This window comes from Gallinula chloropus, assembly GCF_964237585.1.
Source record: "Gallinula chloropus genome assembly, chromosome: 8".
Taxonomy (NCBI): domain Eukaryota; kingdom Metazoa; phylum Chordata; class Aves; order Gruiformes; family Rallidae; genus Gallinula; species Gallinula chloropus.
Genome location: NC_140093.1, coordinates 19,294,705 through 19,308,341, shown reverse-complemented (window position 1 = coordinate 19,308,341; position 13,637 = coordinate 19,294,705). Strand labels below are relative to the sequence as shown.

The following is a 13,637-nucleotide window of genomic DNA, read 5'->3' as shown; positions in this document are numbered from 1 at the left end:
GTGTCTTGTTGCAGGGCTGAAAGGGAGACAAATTAATGGTCTGTAAAACTGGACCTAAGCATGAGGATGTTGGTGTACCCACGCAGTTTTTCCTGTCACAAATTAGTGCAGGAGCTAATATGGAGCAATTAAGACCAAGCCTGTTCCACTGGAGTGGAAGGCAATCGCAGTTGTCTTCAGCATTGCCTGGCACAGGGCCCATCTGCTCATTCACAGCCCAGTGGTGGTTAGTCACAGGTTCCTGAAGATGGGAAAATCATCGTGTAATGGACCTGGGGTCCTGCATTAGATCATGAAATGCATTAGCATAGTAGCATTTTCCATTTGCTACTGTGCACAGTTCCCTTTCCAGGTCAGTTGCTCTGCCTTCTCGCCCCAGTAGCAGGGGAAGAGTTGCTTTCTGACAGCAGTAAAAGTCTGGAGAGATCATGAAGAGGAGAGAATGGTCTAGAGGGTAGTGCATGACTCCGGGAACTAAGAAACCACTCCTTGGTTCCCAGCTTTACATTCTGGCTGTCGCTAGCTTGGCATAGCGGTGGTGTCCCTCCCTCCCGATGCTGAATGCATCTATTTTCACGGCTGCCTCTTTGAAGTGCTCAGATGTGATTGCAATGGATGTCACACACAGAACAAAGGAGGACCAGAAGGAAGAAGAGAAGCCAAGATACGCCTCTCACAGCTTGGCATCCTGGAGCGGAGGGGAGAGGGAGCAGGGAGCGGTCAGCTCACCTCCGGGAGCTGGTAACCCTCATAAACACGAGGCTGCGCGCAACCTCATCTATTATTCAGTGAAAACAAATCCCTCCTCATCCCCGCCTCTCTGCGCTGTACTCAAGGAGAATTCGGGCCAGGAGGCAAGTCTCTGCAAAGGAGCAGAACCGAGGAGCGCCGCAGGAGAGGCGGTGAGTACGCGGGCGGAGCCCCGGTGGTGACCGGTCCCGGGCGGGCAGCCCCCCGGCAGCGAGCACCGGGGCCCTGCGCCCCGAGCAGCGCGGGGAGCGGCCGGGGCGGGCCGGGGGCGGGCGGGGGGCGGGCCGGGGCCGCCCAGCCAGTGGCGCGCCTCGCCGCCGCTTTAAATCATTTGGAGGGCTGACGGCGGCTCTGGCTGCTGCGGTGGGTGCTGCCGCCGAGCTCCGGCTGCCCTCCGCCTCCCGTCCCTCGGCTGGGCGATGGCCGCGGGAGCGGGTCCGGCGTGCCTGTACCTCAGCCTGTGCTGGGCGCTGGCCGCCCGGGCGAGTGGCGCGGCGCAGCTGCGGCGGGGCATGTGAGTAGGGCGGCGGGACCGGGACCGGAGATCGCGGCACCGAGGGGGCGGTGGAAGGACCGGGGCTGGGTCCGGGGGGGCCGCCTTTGTTTCTGGCGGGGCAGGGTGCTGCGCTCCTCCGGCTCCTCGCCTCGCTTCTCTCGGCGTTCGTCGCCGTTGAACTCGGCGGCGAAGAAAGTTTGGCTGGGAGCGCCTTTCGCTCGGACGGGTTCCCCCCGTCCCCCCGAGCGTGGGTTTGTGCTCTGCGGGGTTATTCGTGAGCCCCGGGCGGCGGGCGGGACTGCTGGCGGGACTTCGGTTCGAGGTGGGAAGCGAGCTTCGGCGGGGAGGGCAGCGCTACCACCGGCTCCGTTCCTCCCTTCCCCTTTAAGAAGCGAGCGTGTGGCAGCGCTCAGCCTTGTGCAGCCGCACTACTAGTCCGCGCTGTCCGAGGGCTTACGCTGAGCTTCACCTGGCCGAGACCGGTAGCGGGGGAACCCGAGTGCTAACGCGGCAGCCCCGCCGGGAGGGCCGCGGGCGGGCGGAGGTGAGGGCGATGGGGACCCCCCGGCCGCGGCTGCGGGCACGGCTCGCTCGCAGACACAAAGGAGCCGGCTCCACGTGTGTCCGTGCCGGTGCTCGGGCAGGAGGAAGTTTCTGTGAGGTGCCGTGCGTGGCCAGAGCAACAAATGTCCTTTGTTGTGACCGCAGTGTAAGGCTGTTGTCCAGCGGTACCTTTCTGGGCAGGTCCTTGGGTAGGATGGCTGGCAGCCTGCGCGGAACGTTACGGGCAAAGTTTTCCCTCATCGAAATAGAAAACAACATTTCTGGCAGCTGTTCCGTGCTTAGCGCTGGGCACCTCTTTCTCTGCGAAGCTCCTCTTAGGTTTGTAAGGAATGTCTGTCCCGTTGTCATCCTATCCCTGTCCCCCCCGGCAACCTGCCCCCAGCCTTGTGCATACCCCAATTTCCATCCTCTTTGCTCTTCCTAATTTTCGACTTAATCAATTTCATCCCACCCCTTTTGTACTTAATTTGGCTTCAATTTAGTTCTGCCACAAACCGGAGATCCCTGTTGCTCCCTGGCTTTCTGTGCAAGATGATGTAAATACGTATTTACCAGCAGTGCTTTTAAGGTGGTTTATATTACTCCATTCCACTACATCACCAAGCATCCATCATGACACTTAGAGAAGTTCCTTTTCTGGAAAAGCTTTTTTTCTTAAGTGCCCTGTGTTTTTCAGGCATGCTTCTTGCTTTATAAGCAATTCCTCTGCCCTGAGGAAGAGCAGCAGTGGCCTGCATTAATCTGTGTGTGTCTGACACACCTGTAATAACTGTGATTCTGCACTTTTGAAGCCAGAGGTAGCAGGAACTGTGAATTGCCTCCAAACGTTTTTTGTTTGCTTTCACCTTTCCAAAGATAGTGCCACTGAAAGAGTACCGGGAGCATTCCCTGCTGGAAGTGAAGCTCGATGAGGATATTGCTTTTGGGATCGAGTCTTCGGGAGCAGTGATACAGACTGTTTGCCACTGGCAATAAACACCCCCCAGCTCCCAAACCCTGTTGCCTGTGGGGTGCTTTTCCCAAGAGGTGTATTCCTGCAGTTAGTGTGACTCTTAGCTGCTTTTCTCGAGTGAGGGCAAGTGTAGGTATTGCTCCAAGCTTACTTGATGCTATTTAGGGACTTTGCTTTTGGTGTCAACAGAAATACAAGTTGTAACTCCTTGGGGCTAAGCCTGCTGACTTGCACCAAGAAACAATGAAATGTCCTGAAGGATGCTTTCTGTTAATTGCCTCTTTTAGTTAATTCTCTTTGTTATTGTGACCTTGGTTATCTGCAGTTAATGGGAGGAGCGGAACAAACCTATCCCTTGGAACATACCATGCCAATTGCTTGCTTTATCATTTGCTGTTGCTGTAATTGAGATCTCACATGGCTGAGGCTGTACAGGATATTCTTTGTGATTGTTTTTTTTCTGCTGCTAACTTGAGTATTTGCTTCTAGCTACAAATGCAAGGGATCTGTGTGGATGTTGGTATGCTGGTTCCAAGCACCCCTGAGGAGATTTAATGTAGAACAGCTTATAAGATGGCTAGTGATTTCCATCAACTATGTTTCCAGACAATTAGTCTTTGATGATCTAGTATTAGAACTTTAGTGAACGCTGGAAGGACCAGAGAACAAATATGCAGTTTTCATTGAGAAGCACAGAGGCCTTGAAATGAGGAATTAACCATCTCTTGTTGTAAACCCCATATTTATAGCAGCTCATTTTGCAGTGAGCTCAGTTTCAAAATTGGGGAAATATAATGATGCATGTATGATAATCTGGTCTTCTAGATGGTGCTTCACAGAAAGCTGGGGGTAGCTGTGGGACAGTGTGGGAATAGGAACTGAGAGTAGAAGGCTTGAGCCGCTGTCAGATGAGGTAAATCCTTTCCTAGAGGAATATTCCAACACACACTTTAGAAGTACATGTGCTTGCTCAGAGTTACACAGGACAGAGAAGGTGGGAGCAGTTAAGGTATGTGCTAGGGATCCCCTTTGTGCAATAAACATTGCTTTCATTTAAGGGCTGAGATGTGACTCAAGAATGGATTCTTCTCTTCCCAAGTGATGCGTGAGGGCTGCTTCGGAAAAACAGCAAGAAACTTTGTCCCTGTCACCATTAAGCCCATTGCCTGGCTGTGCAGGTCTGGGGTGACATCTAAAGGGTCTGATTTGGTTTTGGAGGATCCAGCTGTGGTCTTCTGTTAAAGCTAATCTTTTCAGGTTTTTTGACTACTCAAACATGCAGCTGCATGTTTTCACATGAGCAAGTGAATTTGGTCACATTCCAAGTAACACCTGGGTTTAGAGCCAGATTCCTGTCTGAGTAACAGTTTTCCAGCTTTCTCCAGTTCTGCAGGGCACTGTAGGCTTACTCATGCTCCTCCAGGTAACTCCTATTCCGAAAGCACTGTCCCCCACTTGGATAGTGTCTGAATTTGCAGCTCTCCACCAAACCTGGTCCTTTAACTGTACCAGTGATTGAGCTACAGCCATCCAGGACTGTTGTGCTGTGTCTCACTGCAAACAGGTGTGGCTCTGGGTGATATTTTGATGTAATACAATTTTTTTTAGGGTGTAATTAAAAGGTGTCCATTTTTTTGTGGACAGGAATGTACTTCAAAACAAACTGCTGGTGTACAAAGCATTTCCATATGAAGAGATACATCTGAGTTTTGATTGCTACTCTGGGGCAAACTGTGTGTCACTTTGAGTATGTTGGGATATGGTGCAGAAATCAAAATAATACTCAAAAAAGCTATAAAGTATATAGTGCTATAGCTTAAAATTGGAGCCTGCATTCTGTATAATACTGTCCAAATAATGTGACAAGTAGGTTGTATAATCATGTTGTCACCTCCAGTGATGCCAATTTGCAGGTGTGAGGGAAGTTTGTATTCCTAGGGTTAAATAAGGGCTGGAAGTAGGTTTAGAGTTTGGACCTGAAATGAGTAATGTAGTAGACTCTCCTTCTACTCCTTCAAAAGGGATATCATGTCTTCACAGATTTGATAGTTAAAAAGTATTGCAGGTTTTCTAGTGGCAAACAAGGACCTCGTGCTGCTGCAGTATGTTTAATTTTGTATCTCAGATTTAGTAGGAGGAAGGCTTTCTTATCAACTCTTTAAACCTTGCTTGAAGTGATGCTGGCAACTCTGAGTCACTGCCAAATTCTAATTTAGGCTACTGATTTTCACCTGAATTTTCAGCTGAAACCTCATGTACTTACTTTGCAGTCCTGCCTGCCTAGAATCTGTGAGGTTGAGGTAAGCCCTCAATGTTCTTGCATGGTAGCCACCTCCAGCCTCCAAGGCTTGGATAATGTGTTTTTTTCTTTCCTCAGTGAGCCTGGTTTAAATGCTTTGGCATAAATGCTATGGCAGTCTCATCCTTTTGTCCCAATCCTTTAATATCCAGGTTTTGTTGCTAGGCAAGAAAAATATTGAAGACTGAGATGTTTTTCATTGCTGTGAATGTGAACATCGTGCTGAATGAAAAGTCATCCTAGCCTGTGCACTACAGTATCTTGCCACCAGGTAGAGCTCATCCTGGTCAGCATTATAACACAGAATAATGTTTTTTAAGAGCTTGCACTTAAAGCCTCTCAGTTTCTAGAGGAAAATTAATTTTTAATTTAGTCTTTTAACAAATGGTGAGGGTCGTCTTTTCTCCTGCAGTATATTCATTGGTGGGAGGCTTAATGAATGTCAGCATGCTATAGTTCTTGTCCTGATTTACGATGTGCTTTCCTGTTCCTCAGGTGAAAAATGAGATCAAGACTTCTGCCTAAGCTCTGAACTAACTGTAAGACTATGAGAACACGTGGCTGTAAAATGTGATAGCCTGAAGCCGCTGTATTTATCAGAGATGAACTCAATCTCATGATTGACTGCAAAACACTTTCCAGTTTTATAAATATCTGTTTTCATATCAGCAGCATCACAAAACATACCTATGAGAGGTTTAGAAACTTGCCACCCATATCACAATATAAATACTCATATATTTTCTTACATATATTGTGTGTGTTAGTCTCAAATCTGCAAGTTTAAGGTAGACAAGTCCCTGTTCACTTCTAATGGGACTTGGGTTCTTAAGTTACCCTACAGAAACACAGCCTAAGAGGGGAGAACTTGCTGATGCTTCCATAGGCTTAATTATGCTGAAATGTTGATGTAGTTTAGGTGGTTATACATACGTTTATTAAGTGCAAGGGCCGTGTGCTTGCAGTATTTTTGATTTCTAGGAAAACTGCATTTTGCTTTGACTTCTCCTTTCTTCTACATTGCTTATATGCAGCGCTGCCTAGTTATCATAGCTCCAGGCATGCTGTGATCTAGATATGATAGAGAACATGGAATATTTTTAATAAACTTTATGAAACCTCCTAGTGAGGAGAGGTAAGATGATTGGGTAATGTGAAACCTGGTCTTTGGATGACTTGTCAGCGGAACCTCCTTTGATGGTAGCGACGCTTTGGCTCTCAGAGTTACCAGACCATATTGCAGACTCGTGTTATTCACCAATTAAATACCTTCTCTCTTTGAACACAGTTAATAGATTTCCTCCTTCTGAAATTCAAGCCTGTTATTGCTTATGTTCTCTCTAAAATCTATTGCTTTTAATTTATTTCTGAGGAGAGAGAAATTTCCTTTCATTACTGCTGAATCAAAGCATTTTAAAATTACATACTGAACATATGTAGCCTCAGTTTTTCTACTTTGGATTCCATGCTGGTCTTGGTTAAAAACTAGTCATTAATTGTTCTGTGGGTAAACTTGAGACTCTTGCCTTCTGCATAAGAAGAGAGATGCTTTCAGGCACAATGTGTGTACAAACAGAGCTGAACCTTAGCTGAGTTTCTCTTGGTGCCTTTGGCCTGTGGATGAATACCTGATCTCATGTGCATGAAAAGAATGCTAAGTCAGAGTGCTGATTGCTCTTTTTTGTTCTTTAGTAGAAACACCATACTGCTTTCCCTTTGTAAGTCACTAGAACTTACTGCAGACTGTTGCTTGCTAGAGAATACCATGCACAGACTGTGTTTTTATGTACACAAATTAATTCAATATTGAGAATATATCATAATATCTCAGGCTGTGCTTGAGGAGGAGGCTTTTTAAGCTGCTTTGTATTGTTTTATAACAATACAAAATCCCAAATTATGAAGCAGCTGTGTATTTTGTGCCTAGTTTTTTCAGGTGAGAATATTCCTGTATAGGAAATGAGTTTCCATACACCCCAACTCTTAAAGTACTCTTCCGTGGTTATCTTTCTGTTTGCAGCTGACAGATGCATCATCAGTAGTGAAAAATACAGCTATGTGACTTTATCACTTGTATTGTTCATGGGGCAAGGTCTGTCCATCTCTTTGTATCTGTAAAATAACCTACAGATTCCTGGTGCTGCTCAGAACCTTGACAGAAGTTTCTAATTTGAAAGATACAGATGTTTGGTAAAGTTCTTTTCCCTCCCTTGTTGAACACTAATCTGCTATTGCATGCTGGTTAGTTGCTGTGGTGTCTTTGTGGCTAGAATTCATAAAATATTTAGCTCTACTGAAGTTTCTTGACTTTAAAAGAAAACAAACAAATGGACCCTTGCATCAGTGGTATCAAGGATTTGTAGGGGAGGAAATTTCTTAAATTTCTGAATTGAAAAGTCTTGGAATATATTAACACTTAAAACACTGGTATGTACTTCTTGTGCATATTACATGTTTTTTCAAAAGTAAGCTTCAAGCAACAAGCTTTTGGCTCTAAACTGTTAAATGTTAAACTTTGTCATCCAGCAGAGAAGTGGTGTCCAATGCCTAGATGCTGGTCACCAAACTGAAGCAGAGGATTTCATTGCCTTCTAACTAGCTTCACCATCAAGCCATGTAAACCAAACGGAGCTTTTTCCCCTTATGACACTTCTTGGTGATTTTTATTTAAATCTTTTAGCACCATGTCTTCCTGTGCTGCCTTGCCAAAAGCAGCTCAGGTGTGTGTATCTGCCAGACTTACTGGGGTGACTTTTATTGTTCATCTGCAGTGAAATAATTGAGGTAAGCATAGGTACTGTGGAATTTCATCTGATTCTAGATGAATGGACTGCTACTACTGGATGTTTTCATTTTAGTTACACACTTCTAACACTGTTCTGTCTGAATTCTAACAGTTGTTTGTTTTGTCTTAACAATGAGTATGCATGAGCTATTAATCTTTGTATGTGACTTCCCATATCGTTTTCTAATGATGTTAGTTTGATCTTTGGGGAAAAAAGGTCCTTAAGTTGTCTGTAAAGCCATCTGCAGGGGTTGTGGGTGCTGCGTGAGGCTTAGCAGGCCTGGGAGCTGGCCGTGATACTGACATTCTCCTGGTCGCTGTTAAGTCATTTGTTTAAAAATAGCCCCTGTGTAGAAATCTGTGGAGGTGCACAGAAGGCATTGACAAAGTTTGTAATGGGTTTAAGCAGATGCTAATATCAGGTGATTATTGTACTATCATTTTGGTAGTGAATTTTCTTTGTGTGCAGTAAGACTCATTCCAAAGTAGCCCTTTGATTATTTTAGATCCAGCAGATAATAGAAACATACACACTTGCCTGAACACAAAGGAAGGTAGGAATCTGGAGGCTGTCAGAGATGTGTTCTGAAGTGGTGATGCTCCACTTGCTGTCCCGTGGGTCTGTCCTTCACTCAGTGCCTTACCTGATCCTGCAGCAGCCACTTAATGCCTGCAGAGATCAGCCAGAAGAAACTGAAACTGGATGTTGCTGGGGACTGAGACTGTGATGCTATTTAAAAAAAAAAAAACACTCTCCTTGGTTTAAGATGCAAAAAAGGTGACTTGGCAAATCATAGTTAAGTGATCTGGATGTGCATGTTTATCTTAAGCTATTCTTGTTAACCAATATAGATTATCCTGTCTTGGGAGAGGGAGGAGGATAGGTAAATAGGAGCTAAACGCCAGACGCTGCACTTTGATAGCAGTAAGAACTAAAAATCTTATTGTTGTTATAATAGCTGAATATGTAATTAATCATCTCATATTGATTTGTTCTTAATCTAGATGCAGTGCACAAAGGCTGGAAGAACTCTCATGTTATTTAACTGCTCCATCTAATCAGGGAGAGGATGCGAGTGAGACACAGCAGTGCATTAGTAACCTGTGGGGTTAGGAGAGTCTTCAGAGCTGGACCTTCATCCACAGATCCAGAGAACAGCAGTGATAATGAGACCCAATCTAAATGAGCTTGGTGTTTACAATCCATATCCCAGAGGGCGTATAACCATCTCAGATATTGATACTAGATCAGTATGGAGCAGGGATTGATTAGTGGTCAAGGGAGGAGGATGTCCTAATTGTCTCTGGTAGTGCTGATTAATTTTATCTGGGAAATGTGGGGAAATGAGCCTTAAAATAGATTAAGGGCAGAAAGGGGAGCTTGGTAGTTTAAAAAGGAAGAAAAGCCTTTTCTGTCATTCTGCCTTTGGGAATTATTGCTGCTATTAAGCAATATCTATATGGACAATTTTTATTTATATAGAAACAAATATACAGGTATATTTTGGTCATTGGACCTTTATGTGGCCTAATCTTACTTTTTTCTGTGCTCAGGTGAAACTTCCTTTTATTCTCCTCCCCAGCTGAGATGATATATATAGCAATCTTTTAATCAATATCCTGTTTGCATACAATGTCATACTGCTAATCTGTTCTTCACCTTGCAGCCTGTGTCTGCATGGTGCCAACCTGCCTTCCTGGAGCTGTCCTTTCTAAGAGGCTGGGGATATTTTGCTTGGCTGGTTGGAGATGTGGGGGGTTTCAGACCACTTTTTAACCTGAGAAGTTTCCAGTCAAAGCCATTGTAGCAATGTACAACTGTTCTGATCAACATCAGTGTATCTCAGGAGCAAAGCCATGAGGTGCCATTGCAGCAGTGGAGACTTTAGCCTTGATGATACTCTTGGTTTGCTGAAGGAAAGTTCTTGCTTGATCTCTTCAAATGAAAGCTGGAGAAGCATAGAGACTATGCTGTTCTAAAATTTTAATAGAGTAAAAGGAAGGAGCATTGAGCAATTAGTATTGAGAAAGATACAGAATTCTGTCAAGTTGCTGCTTATGACAGGTTTCAACTATTGACTGTTTCATGGGAAGATCAATAGTGTTCAGTCTGCAAATTCTTCAGCCAAGGCACGCAGGCTACAACATCTCATTTTCAGGAAGATGTTAACAGCCTTCTGGCTTAGTGTAGGAGGTGGTGTCATTCACTTAGTCTCTGTGGAAAGACCTAAAATCAGACAGCCAAATCATTCTTTGCCTGGTGTTCATTAATGTTTTGATTTAAAGTTTGCACTGCTGAAAGAAACCTTTAGGGATATCTTTTTGATGTGTGTTTGCTGTCTAAAGTCTACCTACCCTTAGCTCCTTGATTTGAGCTGGAAAAAAGTGGATTGGTAGAATGAGATGTACATTAATTGCCAGAGCCAGGAGTTAAGTTCATGATAGGCAGAATAAGAAAATACCCCTGTCACTGAGATATGATGCATTTTTTGAAACAGTGGAGCTGTTAACTGAATACACAAGAGTTACAGTGGTCTTTTCATCTCCTCACCTCTGTTTGCCCCTTTTGGACCTCACATGCCAGGAGTGTGTGCGCAAAGTTTGTACCACTGCTCCCAAAGACTTGATCCCAACAGCAATATCCTCATTGAGCTTCACTTCCAGAAGGGGATGTTCCTGGTACTGCACTCCTGTGAGCAGATGACCCCTACTTCTTTTCCTTTGTTACATGAAAAGCTTGCATGCTTCACTGTAAGAGCCCACCTATTGCTATATAAAACTATGCTTGCATGAGTGTGTGTAAGAGGTACTGCACTGATATCCTTCTTGGGCTTGGAGGATCATGAGCAAGGATAAGACTGCAGAGAACCTCAATTGGGAGATGGTGGACATGCTATTTGTATCATCAGTTCTCTGCAGTGAGTCGGGAAGGCTGCAATCCCTGCTTGCTCAAAGGAGCTCAGTTAGGGTGATCTGGGTAGTCATGAGGCTTGAGGTGAAAGATGTAGAAGTGCAACTTGGGATGGATGTCTGCGACTGCCAGGCACTCATGGAGGACTTCAAGGATGCATCCAAGGATGCCCAAACACTGAAATGCTGAGTGGGTGAGACAAGAGTCCATTGAACTTGGTGGTTGTGTCCTGGTATGGGCAGCAAATGTTTAGTGAGTGGAATAAGAATAGGGGTGAGCATGCAGCAAGATGGTGCCCCAAAAACTTTCTTGGCCTCAGGGATTTTGCCATTTCTGTACTTAGACAAATACACCTCTGTGGGTGCTGCTTTCTCTGTGAGGATACATGTTCCCTTTTAAATTATAAACACAGGAATGAATGGCATCCCTTCTAGGGATACTTTTAATTTTCTCTGAGCTTTTCCTGTTCCACAGTGGTTCACGGGCATCACAGCCATGTGATTAGTCAAGGCTGCTCTCTCTTCACATTGGTCTAATTATCTGTTCGTTAGAATCTTAAGTCTTGAGATGTGAGTGTGTAGGGTGCCTTTGTTTAAAGGGCAGTCTCCTAATGCAAATATTAAAAGAGCTTTCTGGCTTGCCCAAGTCAGACTGACAAGCTAATAATAGCCTTCGTGTTAGGCTTGGCTAGCAGGGAGCATCCATATAAAAAGGTTTTAAGGGGCTGGTGTATCGATCAAACCACAGAATCTCAGATGCATTTGAGTTTTGCTTGTTTTAACACTTAAGCTCTCATTAAGAAATATTCTCTGAATGCAAAGGGCATGGGAGCAAAAATGGAGCTCTCCTCTAAATCCACCATTACATTTCCTTGGGGCTTCAGGTCAGTCTTAGGGGGCCTCTAATTAATAGGAAGCTGCAATACAAAGCTGTATTTTCAATGATTACAGTTTTGTTTCAGAAACTGTTCTTAAGTTGATAAGTAAGGTATCAGAGCAGTGAGTCAGGTGGCTTAAAATTGGTGCATGGACTGTGTGTGGGGAGCTGAAGAGGGCGTGTTTTACTTCCTAATGTCACCATCAGAGGATTACATGTTATGCAATCACTGCAATTTAATTATAACTTAGCAGAGGTTTTGATACCAGCCTTTAAATTATCCTGGGGCATTGAGGAGGAATGGCTTACTTAGAATAAACCTTAATAAACACACGACTCTCTGCTGTTGGCACCGTTTGTTCCTATTAACTATATCATAGCAGTCAGTGCCTCTATTCCTGGAACCATGGCAGTACCATGTGAGTCAGGATTTATAGGATGGGCTCAGGATGTCATTACAACAATCGTGAGCTTCTCCCTTTTTATTTGTGGAAGAGTGCTGCATACGAATGTACCTTTATCTGGGAAGTTTTTAGGCAATTCTAATAAAAGGAGATATGCATGAATTATCAGTACATGATGTTCTATTCACTAGAGGGAGAGTCATTTTAAAAAGCCTGCTAAGTGAGGCATGGTTGCTAAGTAAGGCAAGGGTTTTATTAGACCAACTGACGTAATGGAAAAAAAAAAGCAGGCAAGATTTTTGGGCATACAAAGACCTCCTTTGGATGTGAAACACTCTGCACTAAGAACAATTGCTCTGAAGTTAAGCTAAATGTGTGAAAGGGTGAGGTAATCTGAGAGGGAAGGGTAGCTGGGGGAAGGATGGTGAAGTAGTGGAGAGGATGTGGGAATGTGGAGGAAGGCTGGTTTCTGGAGGAGCTCAAGGCAATCTGAAACTGCTGCTACTGTCTGTGCTTCACTGCATTGGCAGTGTTGGCAGCTGCAGCCAGGGCAGACACAAGTGATGGGAAATACAGAGCAACATAGGAAATGGATGTAGATGGAGTGATGTGTGAGGGATGTCTACTGGAAATGGGGTTTAGAATGGAGATGAGCAGATCCCCTAAAGCCTGGTGGAGAGAACCCTTCTGGTTTATGAAATGAACTTCTGCCAAGATAAGGGTTTTTGAGTACAAAATTATGCTTTATTCTTTTTCCCCATGTTGAGAAGGCAACCAGAGTGTACAGTTGTGGACTGACTTTTTCTAAATTCATTTACACAGGCTCCTTGAAATTCTCAGTGATGGCATGTTTAGTTTTAAATGTGATCCGTGTCTCTCCTGGAGTGTCTTTGGGTGAAGGTCCTCTGGACCCTGCGGTGGATGTCTCAAGTATTGCCTCAGTTGGAGAACCTTTGGGAGACCCAGCTGGATTTTCCCTTCTGGGTGTGCTTTGCATGGCTTCTGGAATGCTGAGCTGTCAGCACAATACCAGGAATGTGGTGGAGAGGATTGGTTCTAGGCAGGCAGAGTCTGGCCCTGGTACCTAGCTCAGCAGTAGAAATGATCCTGCTTGTCATATTAAGCCTGTGTGGAACAGGAGAATTTAATGATGCTTGTGAAGTACCTGAAGACCTGCAGCTGAAAGATACTTGGCTTTATTAGGAAGGCCACCCTGTGTGGTGTTCAGGTGTAACAGGGAGCTGTCAAGCACTTGGGCCTCTGAGATAAAAAAATGCTGTGAGAGATGTTAAGGGTATCCAGTGTAACCAATGTTAGTTATCTTATTAATGCGAAGTCCCCTCCTGGTTTCTAGGCCTACATTCTTACCTCTGCCAATTTATGGGGAAAGTGAGCGTGTTTGCATGTTCCTCTTCTGGCTAGAGTCATGTAGAGGGGTTTTGGACAGAGGTCTGGGGAAGGACCTGTGTCCCAGCCAGTATGACAGGTAGTAAAGGTTAGTTCCCAGAGCGAGTATGCAAGGTTCTTGGTTTAGACAGGGAGGCTTAAGTCTGGGAAGCCTCCCTGGTTAGAGCAGACTGTCTTGGGGGACTGGTGAGTT

The 13,637-nt window shown here is 44.9% G+C and overlaps 1 protein-coding gene across 1 annotated transcript in view; it reads left to right on the top strand.

Moving 5' to 3' along the window:
- Window positions 1–1,169: 1,169 nt before the first annotated feature.
- The window catches only part of LOC311194588 (uncharacterized protein), a gene marked incomplete at both ends in the record, with an annotated part of 195,044 nt that continues 182,576 nt past the window's right edge, over window positions 1,170–13,637 (top strand). The window contains one exon of the mRNA XM_084267733.1: window positions 1,170–1,264. Within this exon, the coding sequence (XP_084123859.1) occupies window positions 1,170–1,264 (95 nt within the window). The remainder of the gene's footprint in view (window positions 1,265–13,637) is intronic.